This window comes from Dendropsophus ebraccatus, chromosome 15 (assembly GCF_027789765.1).
Source record: "Dendropsophus ebraccatus isolate aDenEbr1 chromosome 15, aDenEbr1.pat, whole genome shotgun sequence".
In the NCBI taxonomy this organism is placed as follows: domain Eukaryota; kingdom Metazoa; phylum Chordata; class Amphibia; order Anura; family Hylidae; genus Dendropsophus; species Dendropsophus ebraccatus.
In genome coordinates this window covers 23,565,092-23,582,752 of record NC_091468.1, presented here as the reverse complement: position 1 = coordinate 23,582,752, position 17,661 = coordinate 23,565,092, and the positions used below count along the sequence as shown (strand labels likewise).

General features: G+C 44.5%; 1 protein-coding gene across 2 annotated transcripts in view; it reads left to right on the top strand.

Annotated features, from left to right (window-relative positions):
* CDC42BPA (CDC42 binding protein kinase alpha) overlaps nucleotides 1-17,661 on the top strand; it is a 128,314-nt gene that overhangs the window by 77,071 nt on the left and 33,582 nt on the right. For both annotated transcript variants that reach the window (XM_069955101.1, XM_069955100.1), the window contains 8 exons: nucleotides 6,330-6,463; nucleotides 8,340-8,582; nucleotides 8,829-8,939; nucleotides 9,324-9,568; nucleotides 12,260-12,365; nucleotides 12,531-12,655; nucleotides 15,521-15,626; nucleotides 16,428-16,576. In XM_069955101.1, the coding sequence (XP_069811202.1) occupies nucleotides 6,330-6,463; nucleotides 8,340-8,582; nucleotides 8,829-8,939; nucleotides 9,324-9,568; nucleotides 12,260-12,365; nucleotides 12,531-12,655; nucleotides 15,521-15,626; nucleotides 16,428-16,576 (1,219 nt within the window). The remainder of the gene's footprint in view (nucleotides 1-6,329; nucleotides 6,464-8,339; nucleotides 8,583-8,828; nucleotides 8,940-9,323; nucleotides 9,569-12,259; nucleotides 12,366-12,530; nucleotides 12,656-15,520; nucleotides 15,627-16,427; nucleotides 16,577-17,661) is intronic.

The following is a 17,661-nucleotide window of genomic DNA, read 5'->3' as shown; positions in this document are numbered from 1 at the left end:
TTTACACAGGCAGTTATTGAGACACCCATTCCCAATAGTTGGCTTGTGTTAAAGGGCCAGTGATAGAAGAGTGCTACAAAACTGCAAGCTAAGATGCTGTTTCTGGAAGAAAGCATCCATGCTTTTTAAGGCTGCGTTCACACTACTTTTTTTCAGTCAGTATTGTGGTCCTCATATTGCAACCAAAACCAGGAGTGGATTAAAAACACAGAAAGGATCTGTCCACACAATGTTGAAATTGAGTGGATGGCCGCCATATAACAGTAAATAACGGCCATTATTTCAATATAACAGCCGTTGTTTTCAAATAACAGCAAATATTTGCCATTAAATGGCGGCCATCCACTCAATTTCAACATTATGTGAACAGAGCCTTTCTGTGTTTTTAATCCACTCCTGGTTTTTGTTGCAATATGAGGACCACAATACTGACTGAATTATACGTACTGTGAACCCAGCCTTAAGACTGGACCACCCATTTAATCTATTTAAAGGGGAACTCTTCTAAACAGTGCAAGTTTCTTACTTATGTCCCCTTTCCTGACACTCTGGGACAGAATTTTATATAGATGTCTGTGCCAGGGATTGTGTGACATCTGCTCTAGAGGGGCATCCTGTCATGTAAATGTGGATTTATGCAGATTATCAGTGTGTGTGTGTGTGTGTGTGTGTGTGTGTGTGTGTGTGTGTAAAAAAAAAAAAAAAAAAAAAGAAGATATTCCTGGAAAGATATTTCTGCTATGTTTACCTCACCTTGGAGGAGACTGGATACAATTGTAGCAAACGCTCAGCTGTGAGAAGTTACAGATCAGGAGGGGAACATTCCCATTCACTAATAGCAAGCAGAGATCTCACCAATGGCGACAAATTGAAACAACGAAGTATATTATAAAGCTGTAAAACTTTTTATGATTGAATGGTTGAGCTTCATTTACATAGAATTGGAAAGAATCCCTTGCATTTTTCTAGGACTGTTAAACTAATGAAGCCCGGCCATTCTGCTGCAGAGCCGGTGCCCCCTGATCATACACGAGCGGCTGCCGCTGGAGATGTCTGTGCGGTGAGTCACTGGGCTCATAAAGCCGGAGCGGCCTCTCGCATGTGTTTCCAATCCAGGCCGTGCGAGGAAGACTTCTGCTGTTCCGGTAACACAGGAGAACATATATTTAGGAGTCCCGCTCGGCCGCTGCCAGGTCTGTGAACGATAACACAGAGCGCACATTTGTCTTGGCTCCGGGCAGCGACGAGTAAACCTTCTCCTGGAGGAGATTGCGCTCTGCCGATCCAGCATCTTCTTCCTGTGCAGCAACGTATCATTACATCGGATTCCAGGCCAACCATTATATCTAATCCTGCCAAATCCCAATATATCATATCGCCGGCACAAATATGTTTTTCTGCAGGTCGATTCCCATCCACGCAGATGTTCGGCGCTCTAGGAATCTCACTTTGGGTGTCGTAGGTCGAGCACAGTTTGGCTCGCTTTCCGTGGAGTTTGTCAGCGGTTTTTACTAGTAGTTTATATTTTTACAAGGAGCTCATTAGTAGACAAGACGGGAGCGCCAAAGCCTCCGAACCGCAACCGCAGCGTCCTAAGGAGTCATGCCGAGTGTACGGTAATATTGCCATGTCCCAGAATCCCCCTTTACAGACAGCTATGTTATTATGGAGATGGATTCCATTCAGTTACTGCTTTTATAGGGTTTAGTCAAGGGCTTCAAGACCAAAAAAATAAAAATTCTAATACAGTGGTACCTTGGTTTAAGAGTAACTTGGTTTAAGAGCGTTTTGGTTTAAGAGCTCAGTTTTTCAAAATTGTAACTTGGTTTAAGAGCATTGCTTTGGTTTAAGAGCTCCCTGTACTGGGTGGGAGGGGGAGTGGGGGAGGGGCATGGCCTGCATAGCGGGGTCTACAGCTCTGTACTATGACCCAGGAAATCTCCCTCACCTTCCAAATCATAGCAAATCCACTTCAGGCTGGGGCTTGCATTGCTGTAACCCCTCTCTCCCCAGACAGAGAGTGCTGCATGTATGTGCCCACATCTGCCCTGCTCATTCCTTCATGCTCCCTGCAGTCTCTCAGCCCTTGTGTTTCCCATCCTCTCCATTACTGTACAGTAACTTATAATATCACATATTCTGCTGTTTCTGAATGTTTGTTTCATTAGTTTTACATGTTAATCAGAATAATAAATCATTATTTTTGGGGTGTGGAACCAATTGTCTGCATTTCTATGATTTCTTATGGGAAAATTTGCTTTGGTTTAGGAGTGATTTGGATTACAAGCACGGACCTGGAACGAATTATGCTCGTAATCCAAGGCACCACTGTACTCCTATTATTGTATGGCTGGTTTACCTCTTACATTTTCTTTAGGTGTTCGACTACACATGGTGCATTCCTGCAGTAAAGTGCAGCCTTTGCAGCAGCAAAGTCAATGAGATCTTAAAAATCTGCATGGAAATTGACCTGCAATGTGGAGTTCAAGCGTCAGTTTATGTTGCCAGTACACTGTGGATTTAGACAAGGACCATCACATAATCGGCCTATGTTAAAGTGTCAGCAATCAGCCAATGCACCACAGATCTCTTGTTCATTGTCTGATCACATCTTTTAGGAATTAAAACTACCAGTAGTCACCTGCAAATCTTCCTGTGTAAACAGGAATGGGCAGGCGACTATTGTGAAGTTAATAGGCCACATGATTGAGCCTTGTAAAGGCCGTATGCCAATCTTGCTGAGTGTCCCATGACAAAAGGGTTCGCAGTGATCTGCTGCAGATCACCAGTGGAAATCTTGCAGGAGACAATGCTTTTTTTTATGTATAATATCACTGTGTGGTTACAGAGGTTTTGGTGCCGTGTAACAGGAGAGCTGACCGTACAATGTGAGCAGGATTCTCTGCTACTGAATGTGGACCTGCAGCAGTTGTACACATGCGCAGTGAAGGGAGACACCTAGTGGCTATAAGTATAATGTTGATTTAAACAGAAAATTTCTTTAAAAAATAGAGGATATTGAGATCTTAAAGGACAAGTGCCATGAAAAACTTTTTTCCAGTAATTGAAGCATATTACTAAGTTATATAACTCTGTAATGTGCTTCAATCACCTATCTGCCTCCCTTCCCTGTCTTTTCCCCCCTCCACCCCCCACCAGGAAGTGTCCTGACTCACACAGACGTGATTACTGTCGTCACCGTCACCAGGCAGCTCCTTCTTGTGAGGATGAGTCATCAGCAGGAAGGCTGCTCTAGCTCCTGTTACACCAGCCTCCCCCTCCCCTCCTTGTCAGGTGACTCTGCTTGCTCAGCTTATCTTCTCTAGTGATATGACTCCTTCACTGAGTCCACGGCAGCAGGAGAGAGAGTATGGGGGGAGGGGGGAGCTGCCTAAAGGCCCTATTCCACGGAACGATTATTGTTCGTATTCGGCCGATATCGGCCGCTACGGAATATAATCGCCCGGTGGAATAGAGTGCAACGATCAGCCGACATCGTTCATGTCGGCTGATCGTTGCAGTCGCTTGTTTTTCAACATGTTGAAAAACAAGCGACTGATATAGCAGCGATCTGCTGCCGTCGCTCCGTTGAATAGGAGCATCGGCAGCAGACGCTGCTATATCCTATGGGCTGCCCGGACGATCAGCGATCCCCCGGGCAGTCCCCCCCCCCCCGCAGCTCCCCGCCGCCCCCTCCCGCACTCACATGCTCGCTGCAGCCGCGTCGAATAGCGGCGGCAGCAGCGAGCGGGGAACGAGGAGCAAACGAGCGCTGAGAGCGCTCGTTTGCTCCTCTAAACGACCTGTGGAATAGGGGCATAAGTGAGGAAGTCTGTCTGAGGGAAGATAAGCAAGTGAGATGTGACAAGTGATGGCTTGCAGTTGTTCATCCAATTGGAGGTGAGCAAGCCTGTCACCTGACAAGGCAGGGGAGGGGGGAGGCTAGCGTAACAGGAGAAGGAGCTGAGAGAAGAGCTTGGTGACGGTGACGACAGTAATCAGGTCTGTGTGAGTCAGGACACTTCCTGGTGGGGGGTGGAGGGGGGAAAAGACAGGGAAGGGAGGCAGATAGGTGATTGAAGCAAATTACAGAGTTATATAACTTTGTAATGTGCTTCAATTACTGGGAAAAAGTTTTTAATGGCACTTGTCCTTTAACCACTGTTTGCTAATAAAAAAAATATTCACCAAGGTGCCTCTTTAATTAAAAAAAAAAAAAAAAAGTCACACATGATAATCAATGTAAGAGAGCTGACATGGATGATGTAAAAAAAAATCCCGCTAGGTGTAGCCTTCAGTGATAGAAGTTGTAGTTGGGGAACACTGACTTAGGTTATTCTTCCATCCCTGGCCTATTAATGGTTAGCAGCTCCACCGATCTGTTATAGTAAGCGCACACATGCATGAAATAAGATATCAGGTCACTGCCTAATGTACAAATAACCACAAGCAGGAGTGAGTCCCGGACCTCAAATGGGGGATCGGCATCTGAGCGCTGTTCCAGCCCTGGTTTATTTTATGAAGGAATTACCTTTTTTTTCCTGGGGAAAGTTAAAGCAGCCGAGTTCAGTTTTCTCCGATGTTGAAGCAGCGATTGTTTGGCTTGTGTGATCCCTGGATAGAGGAGACATCTGCTCCTGATTTTAGCACATAATCTGTCTATAAACAGGCACGCACCTGCCTTGCCTTCCTATCCGCACGCTGCGCTGCCCAGCAGGGATGTGTCCGCCTCAGCCTTAGACCCTGGTGTAAAGAGGGAAGTGCACCGTGACCTGCTACCGGGGCTGCTAACACCTAGGCCAGGTACAGGTGCTCCAGATGGGATCCATCCAGTCCTGTGTAAAGCAGAATCTGTGTATAATGAAACGCTCCTGGACTTTATAAAACGTTAACCAAAACTTTGTACAAGAACCAAGTTGTGTGAAAAGTTTGCAACTTTTGCACTGCTCGGTAAACTTTCTTCTTAGGGTCCTATTACACGGAGCGATTTTTAACGACTAACGCTAAACGATCGCAAACGAGATTGTTTATCGTTAACCTGAAATCGTTCACCACATTACACAGAACAATAGTCGTTAGTTACGATCGTTATTATGATCGTTATTGCGATTGTTACTATAATCATTTGCTCCATCTGATCCCAGCAAAACAATGGACAATGTGCAATTACACTGATCGATTAGTGAAAAAATGCGGAACTTGAGTGAACGAATGTGGAATTACAGCGAACGATTAACAATAATTTTTAGGTTCGGATCTAAATCAACGATCAACGACACACAAACGATTTTTCAATCGTTGCCTGCAACTACACAGAATAATCATCCTTTAAATTCAAACGATATAACGATTTTTCGCACGATAATCGCTCCGTTAATGGGGTCCTTAGAAAGGTATGGTCCATGGATGTGCATTCATGATCTAAATCAGCATTCAGCAACCTGTAGATCCCCAGCTCTTGCAAAACTACAACTCTCAGCATGCCCTGACACCCTCTGGATGTCAGGGCATGCTGAGAGTTGTAGTTTTGCAGCAGCTGGAGAGCCATAGGATGAGAAGCACTAGGCTAAATTGCTGTAAGAGCTTGCTGCAAGTAATAGTCTTTCAGCAGCCGGAGAGCCACAGTATGGGAAGCCTTGGCCATCAGTCGGATGACGTGTTATGTGACCCCTGACAGTTTGCATTGTGATCATGTGACACTTAAGCTCCACCCACAGTAGAAACGTTTGAAAAGGGTCTTGTAAAGCAAATGATACTTTGTGACACATAATAACATTAAAAAAAATAAAGTTTTCTTCAACACATTCCAGCATCCGTCATTATTGATGCCCCACTGGGACGTTATGTAATAAATGGAATGTTCCTTGAAAAATATTTTACATTGAAGTCTTCATAGTTAAAACACATTGACAGCGTTCACCCCCTGAAACGTGTCTGTTCTTATGTTACATAAAGAAGGAGGGGAGAAGAGCTTCACAAACTGTCCAATTGCGTGCTGCACGGCATACCCCGTGGTGAGATGTCAGGACGCTACAGGGGATATGTGGTGGGTGTAAAACGCCGTACAGATGGCGGGAATTCCTCATAGTCCGAAGGGAATAGTTAGAATGCAACTGTCAGGAATACATCAGCAGGTACATACAGCATACAAAAGGAATTCCAGCCATGGGGTAGACCTATACCACGACATGTAGCGCACCTTACTCCCAGGTCATGTCTCTCCATACCTGGTGAATGGACAGGTGCAGTACAATGTGCCGCCACATTTCCTTATCGATGCAATGACATTATGGCATTAACCTTTTAGCTTCTTTGCTTCTTTCCTGCAGGCACTGGTCAGCTCAACCAGCAGCTGGAGAAGAGCGCGGTCACCCGGCAGGATTTGGAGGATTTCTCGAAACAAATTAAAGCCTTTGAGAAACAGGTGAAGATGCTGAAACAGGAGAAGGAAGATCTCAACAAGGTGAGAAGCTAAGAGGTTGATGTGTCCTATCCCACCCCTGCTTAAAGCGACTCTGTACCCACAATCTGACCCCCCCAAAACCACTTGTACCTTCAGATAGCTGCTTTTAATCCAAGATCTGTCCTGGGGTCCATTTGGCAGGTGATGCAGTTATTGTCCTAAAAGCAACTTTTAAACTTGCAGCCCGGTGCCCAACGGGCGTGGCCTAGAATGTCTATGCATTAGGCTAGCAAAACATCTCTGTTACTCCTCCCCGCCCTCTTCATGTTTAGGAATGGTCCAGGCAGATTGCCTACTATTCGACAGCTGTGTGAATACTGCCCAACATACGTGCCCAACGGGAGTATCTGTGCCCTAACTTTACACCACCCCTCCACCCCTCCTCCCCATCCTCTTTATCATTAATAATGCCACTGGAACATTTTCTCCATGCTGAACATTGCACAGGTTATTAATGATCCAGCCCATGTTCAGTACTCACACAGCTGTCAAATAGGACGCAATCTGCCTAGACCATTTCTAAAGATGAGGAGGGACAGAGAGGTTGTGCCAGCCTAATGCATAGACATTCTAGGCCACGCCCGTTGGGCACCGGGCTGCCGGTTTAAAAGTTGTTTTTTAGGGCAATAACTGCATCACCTGCCGAATGGACCCCAGGACAGATCTTGGATTAAAAGCAGCTATTCAAAGGTACAATCGGTTTGGGGAGGTCAGACTGTGGGTACAGAGTCGCTTTCAGTGTCTGCACGCAACTAACTCATTGTAGTTTTTCCATCACTGAAAGCCACAGGTTGTCAAGATGGGAGTTGTAGCCTTTCAATCACTGCAGAGCAAGGGATGATGGGAGTTGTAGTTTTACAAAGGGTTAAAGGGCATGTATCACCTAGATTTTTTTTTTACTGATTAAAGCCACATACTAGTCATTCTTGTATTCTAATCTGTTTCTATTTTCTGACTGTAATTTTTTTATTTCACTTTTTGTACATTATTATGGGGGTGACCATCTGGCTTGAGCTATGTTTAACAGCATTTATTGACATGCTTTACAGCCAGGCTCATGGACATAGACAACAATAGTCTTTCCCCTTGAGATAAATGTTAAACATTGTTGAGCATGCTCTGTGACCTGTGAAGAGAGGTCATTCCACAGGCACCGGCTATTGTCTTATACTAAAGCTATCTATCTACTGGTGACACCTGACGCTGTAACGCTGTACAGTTTATTTTACAGCAGCCTCCTCTTATCAACACAGACACAAGAGGAAGTCTCAGCTTAGGTTTCGCCCTAATGGGGAGAATGAAAATTTTCAGGATTATATAGGATAATATAGACAGAAAATTGGTTAATTATATAAAAATCATCAAAAATTCTTAAAAAATGTTTAACATAAAGACATTATTTAAGCAATGTCATTTTCTGATGTCACGTTTTCTGTAAGGGCACCAGTTTCTCAGGGCATGATGGGTGTCGTGGTTTTGAAACTGCAAGGAAGCCACTGGTTATTAGGTCGTCAAAGTTTGAGATTTGCATTAGCTAGAGAGTCAGAGGTTGTTAGGCCATGATGGGAGTTTTACAACAGCTGGAGAGCCACAGGTTAGGAGACATGCTTTAAAGGTCCTTTTAAATATAAGTTTAGGTTTTTATGATTACCATTCCTTGTCGTGATATATGAAGGGAATATTACTGCCCATTAGGCCTGTGTTTTAGGAAACTATTTCTCTAATAGTCACGTTCCACAAAGTATTGTAGTGTAGGAACATATTGTGAATGCAGCTCTGGATGTGACTGGCGTATAAGACATGCTGTAAAGTGAAGATCAGAGCTTTGAGACAACTTATGGTTGTTGGTTACATCTTACTTTACACTTTACTTTAGGAGCTGATGGAGTCCAATGAGAAGTTAAAGTCCCAAACCAAAGAGCTGAAGGAGACGCAAAGTCAGCACAGGCTTTCGGTGCAAGAGATGAAGGAGATGAACGAACGGCTCACAGAGCTGCGCTCCCACAAGCAGAAGTTTGTCCGTCAGCTCCGCGACAAGGAAGAGGAAATGGAGAGCGTGGCGCAGAAGGTGGAAGCGCTACGACAGGAACTGCGCAGAGCAGAACGGTCCAAAAAGGAGGTGAGGACTGGAACTGTTGGGACATAGACCTATAAGAGGAAAGCCAATATATCATAAATGTAGGTGAGGAGATCTCACTGCTGAGGGACCTGGGTGCTGAGACCCCCCACTGATTGCCGAAATTAGGATTGAAAGCCAAAGCAAGATTCTATGAAGTCTCTCCTAGATTGTTAGTAAATCTATATACTGCTCACATACAATAGTCACCATAACTAACAGACCCTGTATTATTTACTCATTCTTTAGATGGAAGCCCAAGCTGAAGCAGCAGCAGCCGAAGCCTCGAAGGACCGGAAACTACGAGAGCGCAGCGAGCAATACTCAAAACAATTAGAAAGTGAACTGGAGGGGCTAAAGGTAAGTGACGCCATTCCCCAAGTCATAGACTTCCTGTATAAATCAATGCTACAGATATGTATTGCAACCCAAAATGATCTTGCTATCACAATTGCCATCTGTATTTTCACAGTACTTGTTATTTACGGTATGCTCTAAGGTTCCTCCGGCCTGGTCATTGTGCAGTAAACCACATCTTACTATCTTACACTGCGGGCACTCTTCCCAGTCTGGAATGGTTGATAACAGGGAGTAATAGATTATATCCAGTGGCACAGCCTGTAAAGAAGCTAGTCTGCAGATATATCCCTGGCATCATACAATGACACATGATAGACCCAGATGTGTAAGAAACAGGACTGAGATTTTCTTTATCTTTTTTTTTTTTTTCTCTCGCCATGGCAGAAACAGACAGGCCGCTCCTCAGCCTTCAGCGGCTCCGAGCAACAGCAAGAGATCAACAAGCTGAAGACTGACCTAGAGAAGAAGAGCGTGTCCTATGAAGAGGAGCTGTCCAAGAGGGAAGCCCTGCATGCCACTGAGATCAAGAACCTGAAGAAGGAGCTACGGGATGCTGAGAGCCTACAGCTCACCCTCAAGAAAGAGATCATGATTCTGAAGGATAAGCTGGACAAGACACGGCGTGAGAGGTAAGGAGTCTAGTCAGGGGGCTCAGAAGTTTCTCAGTTGGCCCCACACCTAGGATGTAGCAATTTGCAAGGACAAATGTCTATATTATTAGTGCATGACCAGGAATATTATGGTGAGAGATTAACTCATAGATGTTCACGGCAGCTTATATATTTGCCTATTTTATTGAGAAGATTTTGAATTATTAATCATGCAGCATTTCCTTCTAGATATCATATGTAGTTATACATATATCATACATAGATACACAGAACTATCCTCTGGGATTTTGAGCCCCATCCTTTATAGAGACACTAGGTAGCAAGCTTTGGGAAGGTGAGACAGTGGGAGAAGCAAGGTAGCAGGGGCTCTGTAGGCTGGCAGAACTGGAAACAAAAGATAACAGGATCTATAAAGGTGTGTTAAGGAGAGACAAGGTAGCAGGGTCTCTGTAGGAAGGCAGAAGGAGAGACACAAGATAGCAGGGGCTCTGTAGGCAGGCAAAAGGGCAGACACAAGATAGCAGGGGCTCTGTAGGCAGGCAGAACTGGAAACAAAAGATAACAGGATCTATAGAGGTGTGGTAAGGAGAGACAAGGTAGCAGGGGCTCTGTAGGAAGGCAAAAGGGCAGACACAAAATAGCAGGGGCTCTGTAGGCAGGTGGAAGGGCAGGCACAAGGTAGCAGGGGCTCTGTAGGCAGGCAGAAGGGCAGACACAAGATAGCAGGGGCTCTGTAGGCAGACACAAGGTAACAGAATCTGTGGAGGTGGAGTACGGAGAGACAAGGTAGCAGCGGCTCTGTAGGCAGGCGGAAGGGCAGGCACAAGGTAGCAGGGGCTCTGTAGGCAGGCAAAAGGGCAGACACAAGATAGCAGGGGCTCTGTAGGCAGACACAAGGAGAGACACAAGGTAACAGGATCTGTGGATGTGGGGTATAGAGAGACAAGGTAGCAGGGGCTCTGTAGGCAGGCAGAAGGGCAAACACAAGATAGCAGGGGCTCTGTAGGCAGGCAAAAGGGCAGACACAAGATAGCAGGGGCTCTGTAGGCAGACACAAGGTAACAGAATCTGTGGAGGTGGAGTACGGAGAGACAAGGTAGCAGCGGCTCTGTAGGCAGGCGGAAGGGCAGGCACAAGGTAGCAGGGGCTCTGTAGGCAGGCAAAAGGGCAGACACAAGATAGCAGGGGCTCTGTAGGCAGACACAAGGTAACAGGATCTGTGGAGGTGGAGTACGGAGAGACAAGGTAGCAGCGGCTCTGTAGGCAGGCGGAAGGGCAGGCACAAGGTAGCAGGGGCTCTGTAGGCAGGCAGAAGGGCAGACACAAGATAGCAGGGGCTCTGTAGGCAGGCAAAAGGGCAGACACAAGCTAACAGGGCTCTGTAGGCAGACAGAAGGAGAGACACAAGGTAACAGGATCTGTGGAGGTGGAGTAGGGAGAGACAAGATAGCAGGGGCTCTGTAGGCAGGCACAAGGTAGCAGGGTCTCTGTAGGCAGGCGGAAGGGCAGGCACAAGGTAGCAGGGGCTCTGTAGGTAGGCAGAAGGGCAGCTACAAAGTAACAGGATCTGTGTAGGTGCAGTAAGGAGACACATGGTAGCAGGGGCTCTGTGGAAATGGGCTATGGGAGATATAGTGTAGCATTGATTTTGTGGAGATGGGAAGGGACAACAATGTAATTGGGATTTCTATGGCAGTGCTGCAGAAAGAGACACAAAAATGCTGGGGCTCTGTATAGGTGGAATTGGTGGGGAGACACCACATATCAGGGACTCTTATGTTGGCACCATGAACCTTACTTTAATGTCATCCAGGTCTCTGGTCAGTATCAGTTGTGTTGCACTGATGGTATGTATATTAATATACACTTTTTAAGGTCACACTTTCCCTGTTATGCAGCTGTATTTTGTACCCACACTGTGTGTGTATAGAGATGGAAATACATTTTGTTTTTCTATAGTTTGTTTCTTCTCTCAGATGGGTCACTGACAGCCGCCCTCCTCCGCTCCCCTCTCTGTATTCAGGCTTATATGGTGCTGTGTTTATGCAAATAGCTCTCTGTGGAAAAAGTACCTAATGTCTAGATTTTGGCTCCACTTACTGATAAATCCACCACAGTTGATAAGTCCGGGACACCCAGGTCCCCAACATCACCCATTCCTCCGCCCGTAGATGCCAGTTCTGGTTGCTGCAGAGACGTGATTATTCCTAGTATCCCCAGCACACAAGTCGCTGTGCCAGCTGCCCCCACATGCAGAAGGGGCTTCACATCCAGAACTGGCCAGCCCGATCCATCCTAAAAAGGGAAAGTGCGGCTCATCGGCTCTGCCTGGAAATCCACAAATCATTGTTTTATTTGAACTAGAAAGATTTATGTCTAAACAAACTCATCCCGTGATGTAAGAAAATAGAAGCCATGGCTATTGTGCACATCAGGGTGAAAGCTACACAATGTCCGCGGGAAGCCATGTATACATAGTATGTGATAGGTTTATACTGGAGACACTGTAAGAGAGAATTATCTATATATAGTATGCTATAGAGAAGAGGAGCATCTATCTGTCAATCTGTAGCTTATCTGTCTGGTACATCAAATGTATCCGTATCACAATATCAGAACCTTATCAGTCACTTATCAGTATCATTAACCTTATCACTATTAGTATCATTAACCTTATCAGTATTATTAACTTTTCTATAATTCCTACAGCCAAAATGAGAGAGAAGAGTTTGAGGCAGAGCTTAGGCAGAAGTTTGAGCGTGAGCGAGTGCTGCTGGCCGAGGAGAACAAGAGGCTGTCAAAGGAACTTGATAAGGTATCATCCTTCACTGTCCATATTCGCATTGTGTTATCGATGCAGATTAAAAAAAATAAGTGAAAACAATAAGGGATTTTAATTTAATTATTTTTTAATATGGGGGATTTTGTTGAGGGAATTAGTTTGTGCTTAATACATTTCCATCTGCTTCTTGAATTATAGCTCAACTCCATGCTTGAGAAGCAGAATGTTAACAACAGGCAACTGGAGGAGGAGATGAGGGATCTGGCTGACAAGAAGGAGTCTGTGGCTCATTGGGAGGCGCAGATCACAGAGATCATTCAATGGTTTGTCCTCTGCTTCTCTTACTGAAATGTGAAATCAGCAAAATAAAGTTAACTTGTACTCAAAATGCTGGCCCCTGTGTGCAATAATATAACTGCTATAATAGCTGCTCCGTATGTACAAGACTATAATTACTATACAAGGGCCAGTTCACACTGAGAAAAATTGGCAGAATCCCACCTGCCTCAGTGTCAAACAGTGTCTCTACGTTAAGCCTCATGTGGAATTCTACTGCTGAGAGCTCCGCCGATTTTGCTTAGTGTGAACTGGCCCTAATACTGCTTCTATGTACAAGAATATAACTACTATAATACTGCCCCTATATACAGGAATATAACTACTATAATACTGCCCCTATATACAGGAATATAACTACTATAATGGCATGAGCAAGTAGAAAATAATCCAATGCACTCACCGATCAGATGCACTCTTCAGTGATTTATTGTGTTCGTATCATACCGGGGAGGGGGAAGGGTGGAATAGGTGCGGGAGCGTCTCTGCAGTAACAACAGTTTCACGCCGTAGCGCTTTGTCAAGTTCAGAGTACGTCACTACCGGGATAGGAGTGTCTTATATACAATTAGTGCACACATGTGCCAAAACAGAAAAGACGGAAAAACAAAAGTGCAAGTAATAAACAGATAAACAACATATCCATTAAAGAAAAAGTCTTACAAGAAAACACTCCAGTCGTTTCTTTCATTGAGCCCGTTGGGGCCGATAGCGTCTAATTCTGCTATCCATATAGCTTCTCTTCTGAGAAGCCTCTGATGCTTATCCCCTCCTCTCTCTTTCGGATCGATCCTTTCCAGACCTAGGAAGCGCAAGCACTTTGCGTCTCCTGCATGGACCGTGTTCACATGGTCTATTAGACGGGGAACACCTTTCCCCGTTCTAATAGAATACATGTGTTCTTTGAATCGGGTCCAGATGGGTCTTTTAGTTTTCCCTATATAAAAACGGTTGCATGGACATATAATGCCGTACACTATGAATACTGATCTGCATGTAATTAAATTATGGATGTAGCAATCTACGCCATTAAGTTTAATATAGTCGGTGGCAATGAGTTGGGAACAGTAATTGCAAGTCCCACAGCGTTTATTACCTTTAAGGTGAGTGTGTGTGAGCCATTCACTGCCAGTTTTTTTAGGGGCGGTGTTCATATTAAGAACATCGCCAATGGTGCGATTTTTTCTGTAAGTGATAAGGGGGCCATGTGTAGCAATGTGACCAATATCTTCGTCCTGCTCAGGTATGTGCCAATGCCTACGTATACTTTGTGCTATGATGTTATTGAGCGGAGAATTTTGGAAGGCAAAAGTAAATCTTTTTTGCTGTGTCTTAGTAGAGGTTTTTTTATCTCTTAATAGACTATCTCGGGATATTGTGTCTATCTTCCTTCTAGCTTGAGCAATGATTTTGAGAGGATATTGTCTAGCTAAAAGTCTAGATTCTAATTGTTTAGCTTGACAGGAGAACGAATGTTCCGTGTTATTTATTCTTTTTAAGCGGACTAATTGGCCAAAGGGGATGGAGTTCTTAACACTAGTGGGGTGGGAGCTAGCATAATGGAGGATCGAGTTACAGGCTGTTTTCTTCCTAAAGACAGATGTCAAGAGGTGGCCGTCTTTTATGTCAACCTGGACGTCTAGGAAGTCTAGGGATAAACCCCCTACTACTATAATACTGTTCCTATATACAAGAATATAACTACTATAATACTGCCTCCTATGTACAGGAATATAACTACTATAATACTGCTCCTATATACAAGAATATAACTACTATAATACTGCCCCCTATATACAGGAATATAACTACTATAATACTGCCCCCTATATACAGGAATATAACTACTATAATAATGCTCCTATATACAAGAATATAACTACTATAATACTGCTCCTATATACAAGAGTATAACTACTATAATACTACTCCTATGTACAAGAATATAACTACTATAATACTGCCCCCTATATACAAGAATATAACTACTATAATACTGCTCCTATATACAGGAATATAACTACTATAATACTGCTCCTATATACAAGAATATAACTACTATAATACTGCTCTTGTGTACAAGAATATAACTACTATAATACTGCTCCTGTGCACAAGAATATAACTTCCTATAATACTGCTACTGCCCCCTATGTACAAGATTATAATGAGAGAACTTTTCAACTTTTTAGCAAAAGTCAACTCATTTTATATATATTATAAAGGTTTTATTCTGTGGCTATTAGTTCATTGTTATAGGTCTCAGTTTCTTACTATAGCTTGTGCTTAGTTTGTATGTTCTGTGATTGGGGGATCACTTAGTTCCCCTGTTACCCGGATTTGCATTCATCTCTCTTCAGTCCCTTGCTGTTCTCCCCCGAGCGGTTAATGTGGCTTTTTATGGGAACCTGGTCCCTTCACATAACCCGGCATCATTGTCCTTATTTGGAGAAAGTTTAGGAAAGTTCCCTCGGTTCCTCTCATCCTGGACATTCAGCATAAAAGATCCTCTCTGTCTGGACGGCAGCCAAGCCCAGAATTACAGGCAGCTCCCAGCATTAACCCCTTGTGCTGCAGACCAGAGACGCTCCACAGAAGCCATGCACTGAGAGCTTGCCCCAGGCAGTGATGTGCGGGTTACATGTGTTTTGGGGAGGATGTTACTCAGTTATCTCCTCAGTAAATTGTCTGGCAGTGATATCATCACACCTACTAAAGCCGCCATTAATAACAGATTCTCTGCTGGCAGGACCCAGAATTAAAGGGACAGTCAATAATTTGTACAGATACAGCATAGGTACCTTTGTCACTTGGCCCAACACAATCTAAACTGTTTGTCTATTTTCTCTTAGGGTGAGTGATGAGAAGGATGCGCGAGGCTATCTACAGGCGTTGGCCTCCAAGATGACTGAGGAACTGGAGACTCTGAGGAATTCTAGCCTCGGAGCCAGAGCCACGGTAGGAGCCTTTTCATAGTACTGCACACAGTGCCACCATACAGTGCTTGCCACAGTGTCCTCATAAAAGTGACAACCACACTCCCTGCATCAGAGCTAGCCACTGTTCTCCCGTAACAGTGCTAAACATAGTGCCCAATAACAACACCACTAGCCACAATGGCCCCATAACAACGATAGCCACAGTGGTTCTATAAGAGTGCTAGCCAAAATCCCCAATAACATTGCCATTATGCACAGTCCCTATATATAAGTGTTAGCCATAGTCCGCTATAACAGCGCCACTAGTCACAGTCCCTATATAAAAATGTTAGCCATAGTCCCCTATAACAGCGCCACTAGTCACAGTCCCTATATAAAAATGTTAGCCATAGTCCCCTATAACAGCGCCACTAGTCACAATCTCTGCCTAATATGGCTAGCCACAATCCCCAATAACAGCTCTAGCTTCAACATAGCTAGCCACAATAACCATGCTATCTACAGTGCTCTTGTACACAGCTAGCCACAGTATCCTCATGACTAGTTCAAGTGCCCTCACAGCAGTTCTAGCCACAGTGTTCCTCACTACTTTATCTTGCATTGCCCCCATAGCAGTGCCAGCTGCAGACAAACCCCCACCCCGCTCCTGCCCCTCTCCATCCTTCCTGCCCATTCTTTCTACCCTGCCCCGGGCACCAGAGAAGGAGAAGCAGTGTTTTCCTTAATACTTTCCCACCAGCCTCACATTTTGTTTAATTTGATCCTCCATCTTGGTTTTCAACGCTATTGCGTCCTCTATATTACTCTGTTTTCATTACAGGACATGCCTTGGAAAATGCGACGTTTTGCAAAGCTCGATATGTCAGCCCGGCTGGAGTTACAGTCTGCCCTGGATGCCGAGATTCGGGCCAAGCAAACCATTCAGGAGGAGCTGAACAAGGCAAAGGCGGCCATTATCGCCACTGAATGGTATGTGCTATGTCTGGGGTACACATAATGATGTCATAGCTTCTTAAAGAATGCTTTCACTCTAAGGGGATGTTCACACTAAGCAATAGGCGACGAATTGAAGAGGAAATTTTCCTAAGGGAAATTTCCTCTTCGGTTGGCGCACAATTGACGGGTAATTCTGCGTCAATTCCACAAAGAATTGTGGGCGGAATGTAGGAGGAGATCTAGACAGTGTTGGAAGGATGCTTGTAACACATATTCAGGGGCATACAGGCGGAAAGAAGAAATTCAAAGCCCCATTGACTTCTATGTAATTTCTCAAGCGGAATCCGCCCAAAGAATTGACATGCCAGTTCTTTGGGCGGAAAGCAGATCAACATGACACGTGCAAATTCTGCTGTGTGGACAAGCAGAAATTCCATTAAACACAATGGGACATTGCTCTGTACATATTTTACGTGCGGAATTTCAAGCAGAATAGGTGTTAAATTAAATGTGAATTTCACAGGAAATTCCTTGCCTAATGCTCAGTGTTGACATACCCTAATTGCTGCTTGCTTTAGGTGAGTTGTGATGGTCTGTGTCTGTATGCTGTAAATCATGGGTCACCAAACTGTGGCCCTCCAGCTGTTGCAAAACCACAATTCTCAAATGTACTATTGCAACAGCTGAAGGGCCACAGTTTGGAGACCCATGCTGTAAATGATAAAGTATCTTTGTGGTCCTTGTGGCTGTATCAATCATGTGGTTAATGTCGCCATCTAGAGGCCTCCTTTAGCATATAGTTACTGTGTAGTTTAATGTTGCCATCTAGAGGCCTCTGGTAGCATATAGTTACTGTGTGGTGAGCATGGGTACTCAACAACTTTTAGTGAAGGTCCATTTACCGTGGTCTATTGTCAGGTGAGGGTCCGAGTTGAACATCAATAGTAACGTGTTTTGTTACTTTTCAAAATTGTTGTTGAACTATTTACATACAGAATCGATGCTTGTTAGTGGGGAAACTGGCATTTTTTCTCTCACCAGCCCTTTGAAATTAGGTACAAAGGGGGTGACTGCCCCCAGTAGTATATAGCGCCCCTGTTGCTCCCCCAGTAGTATAT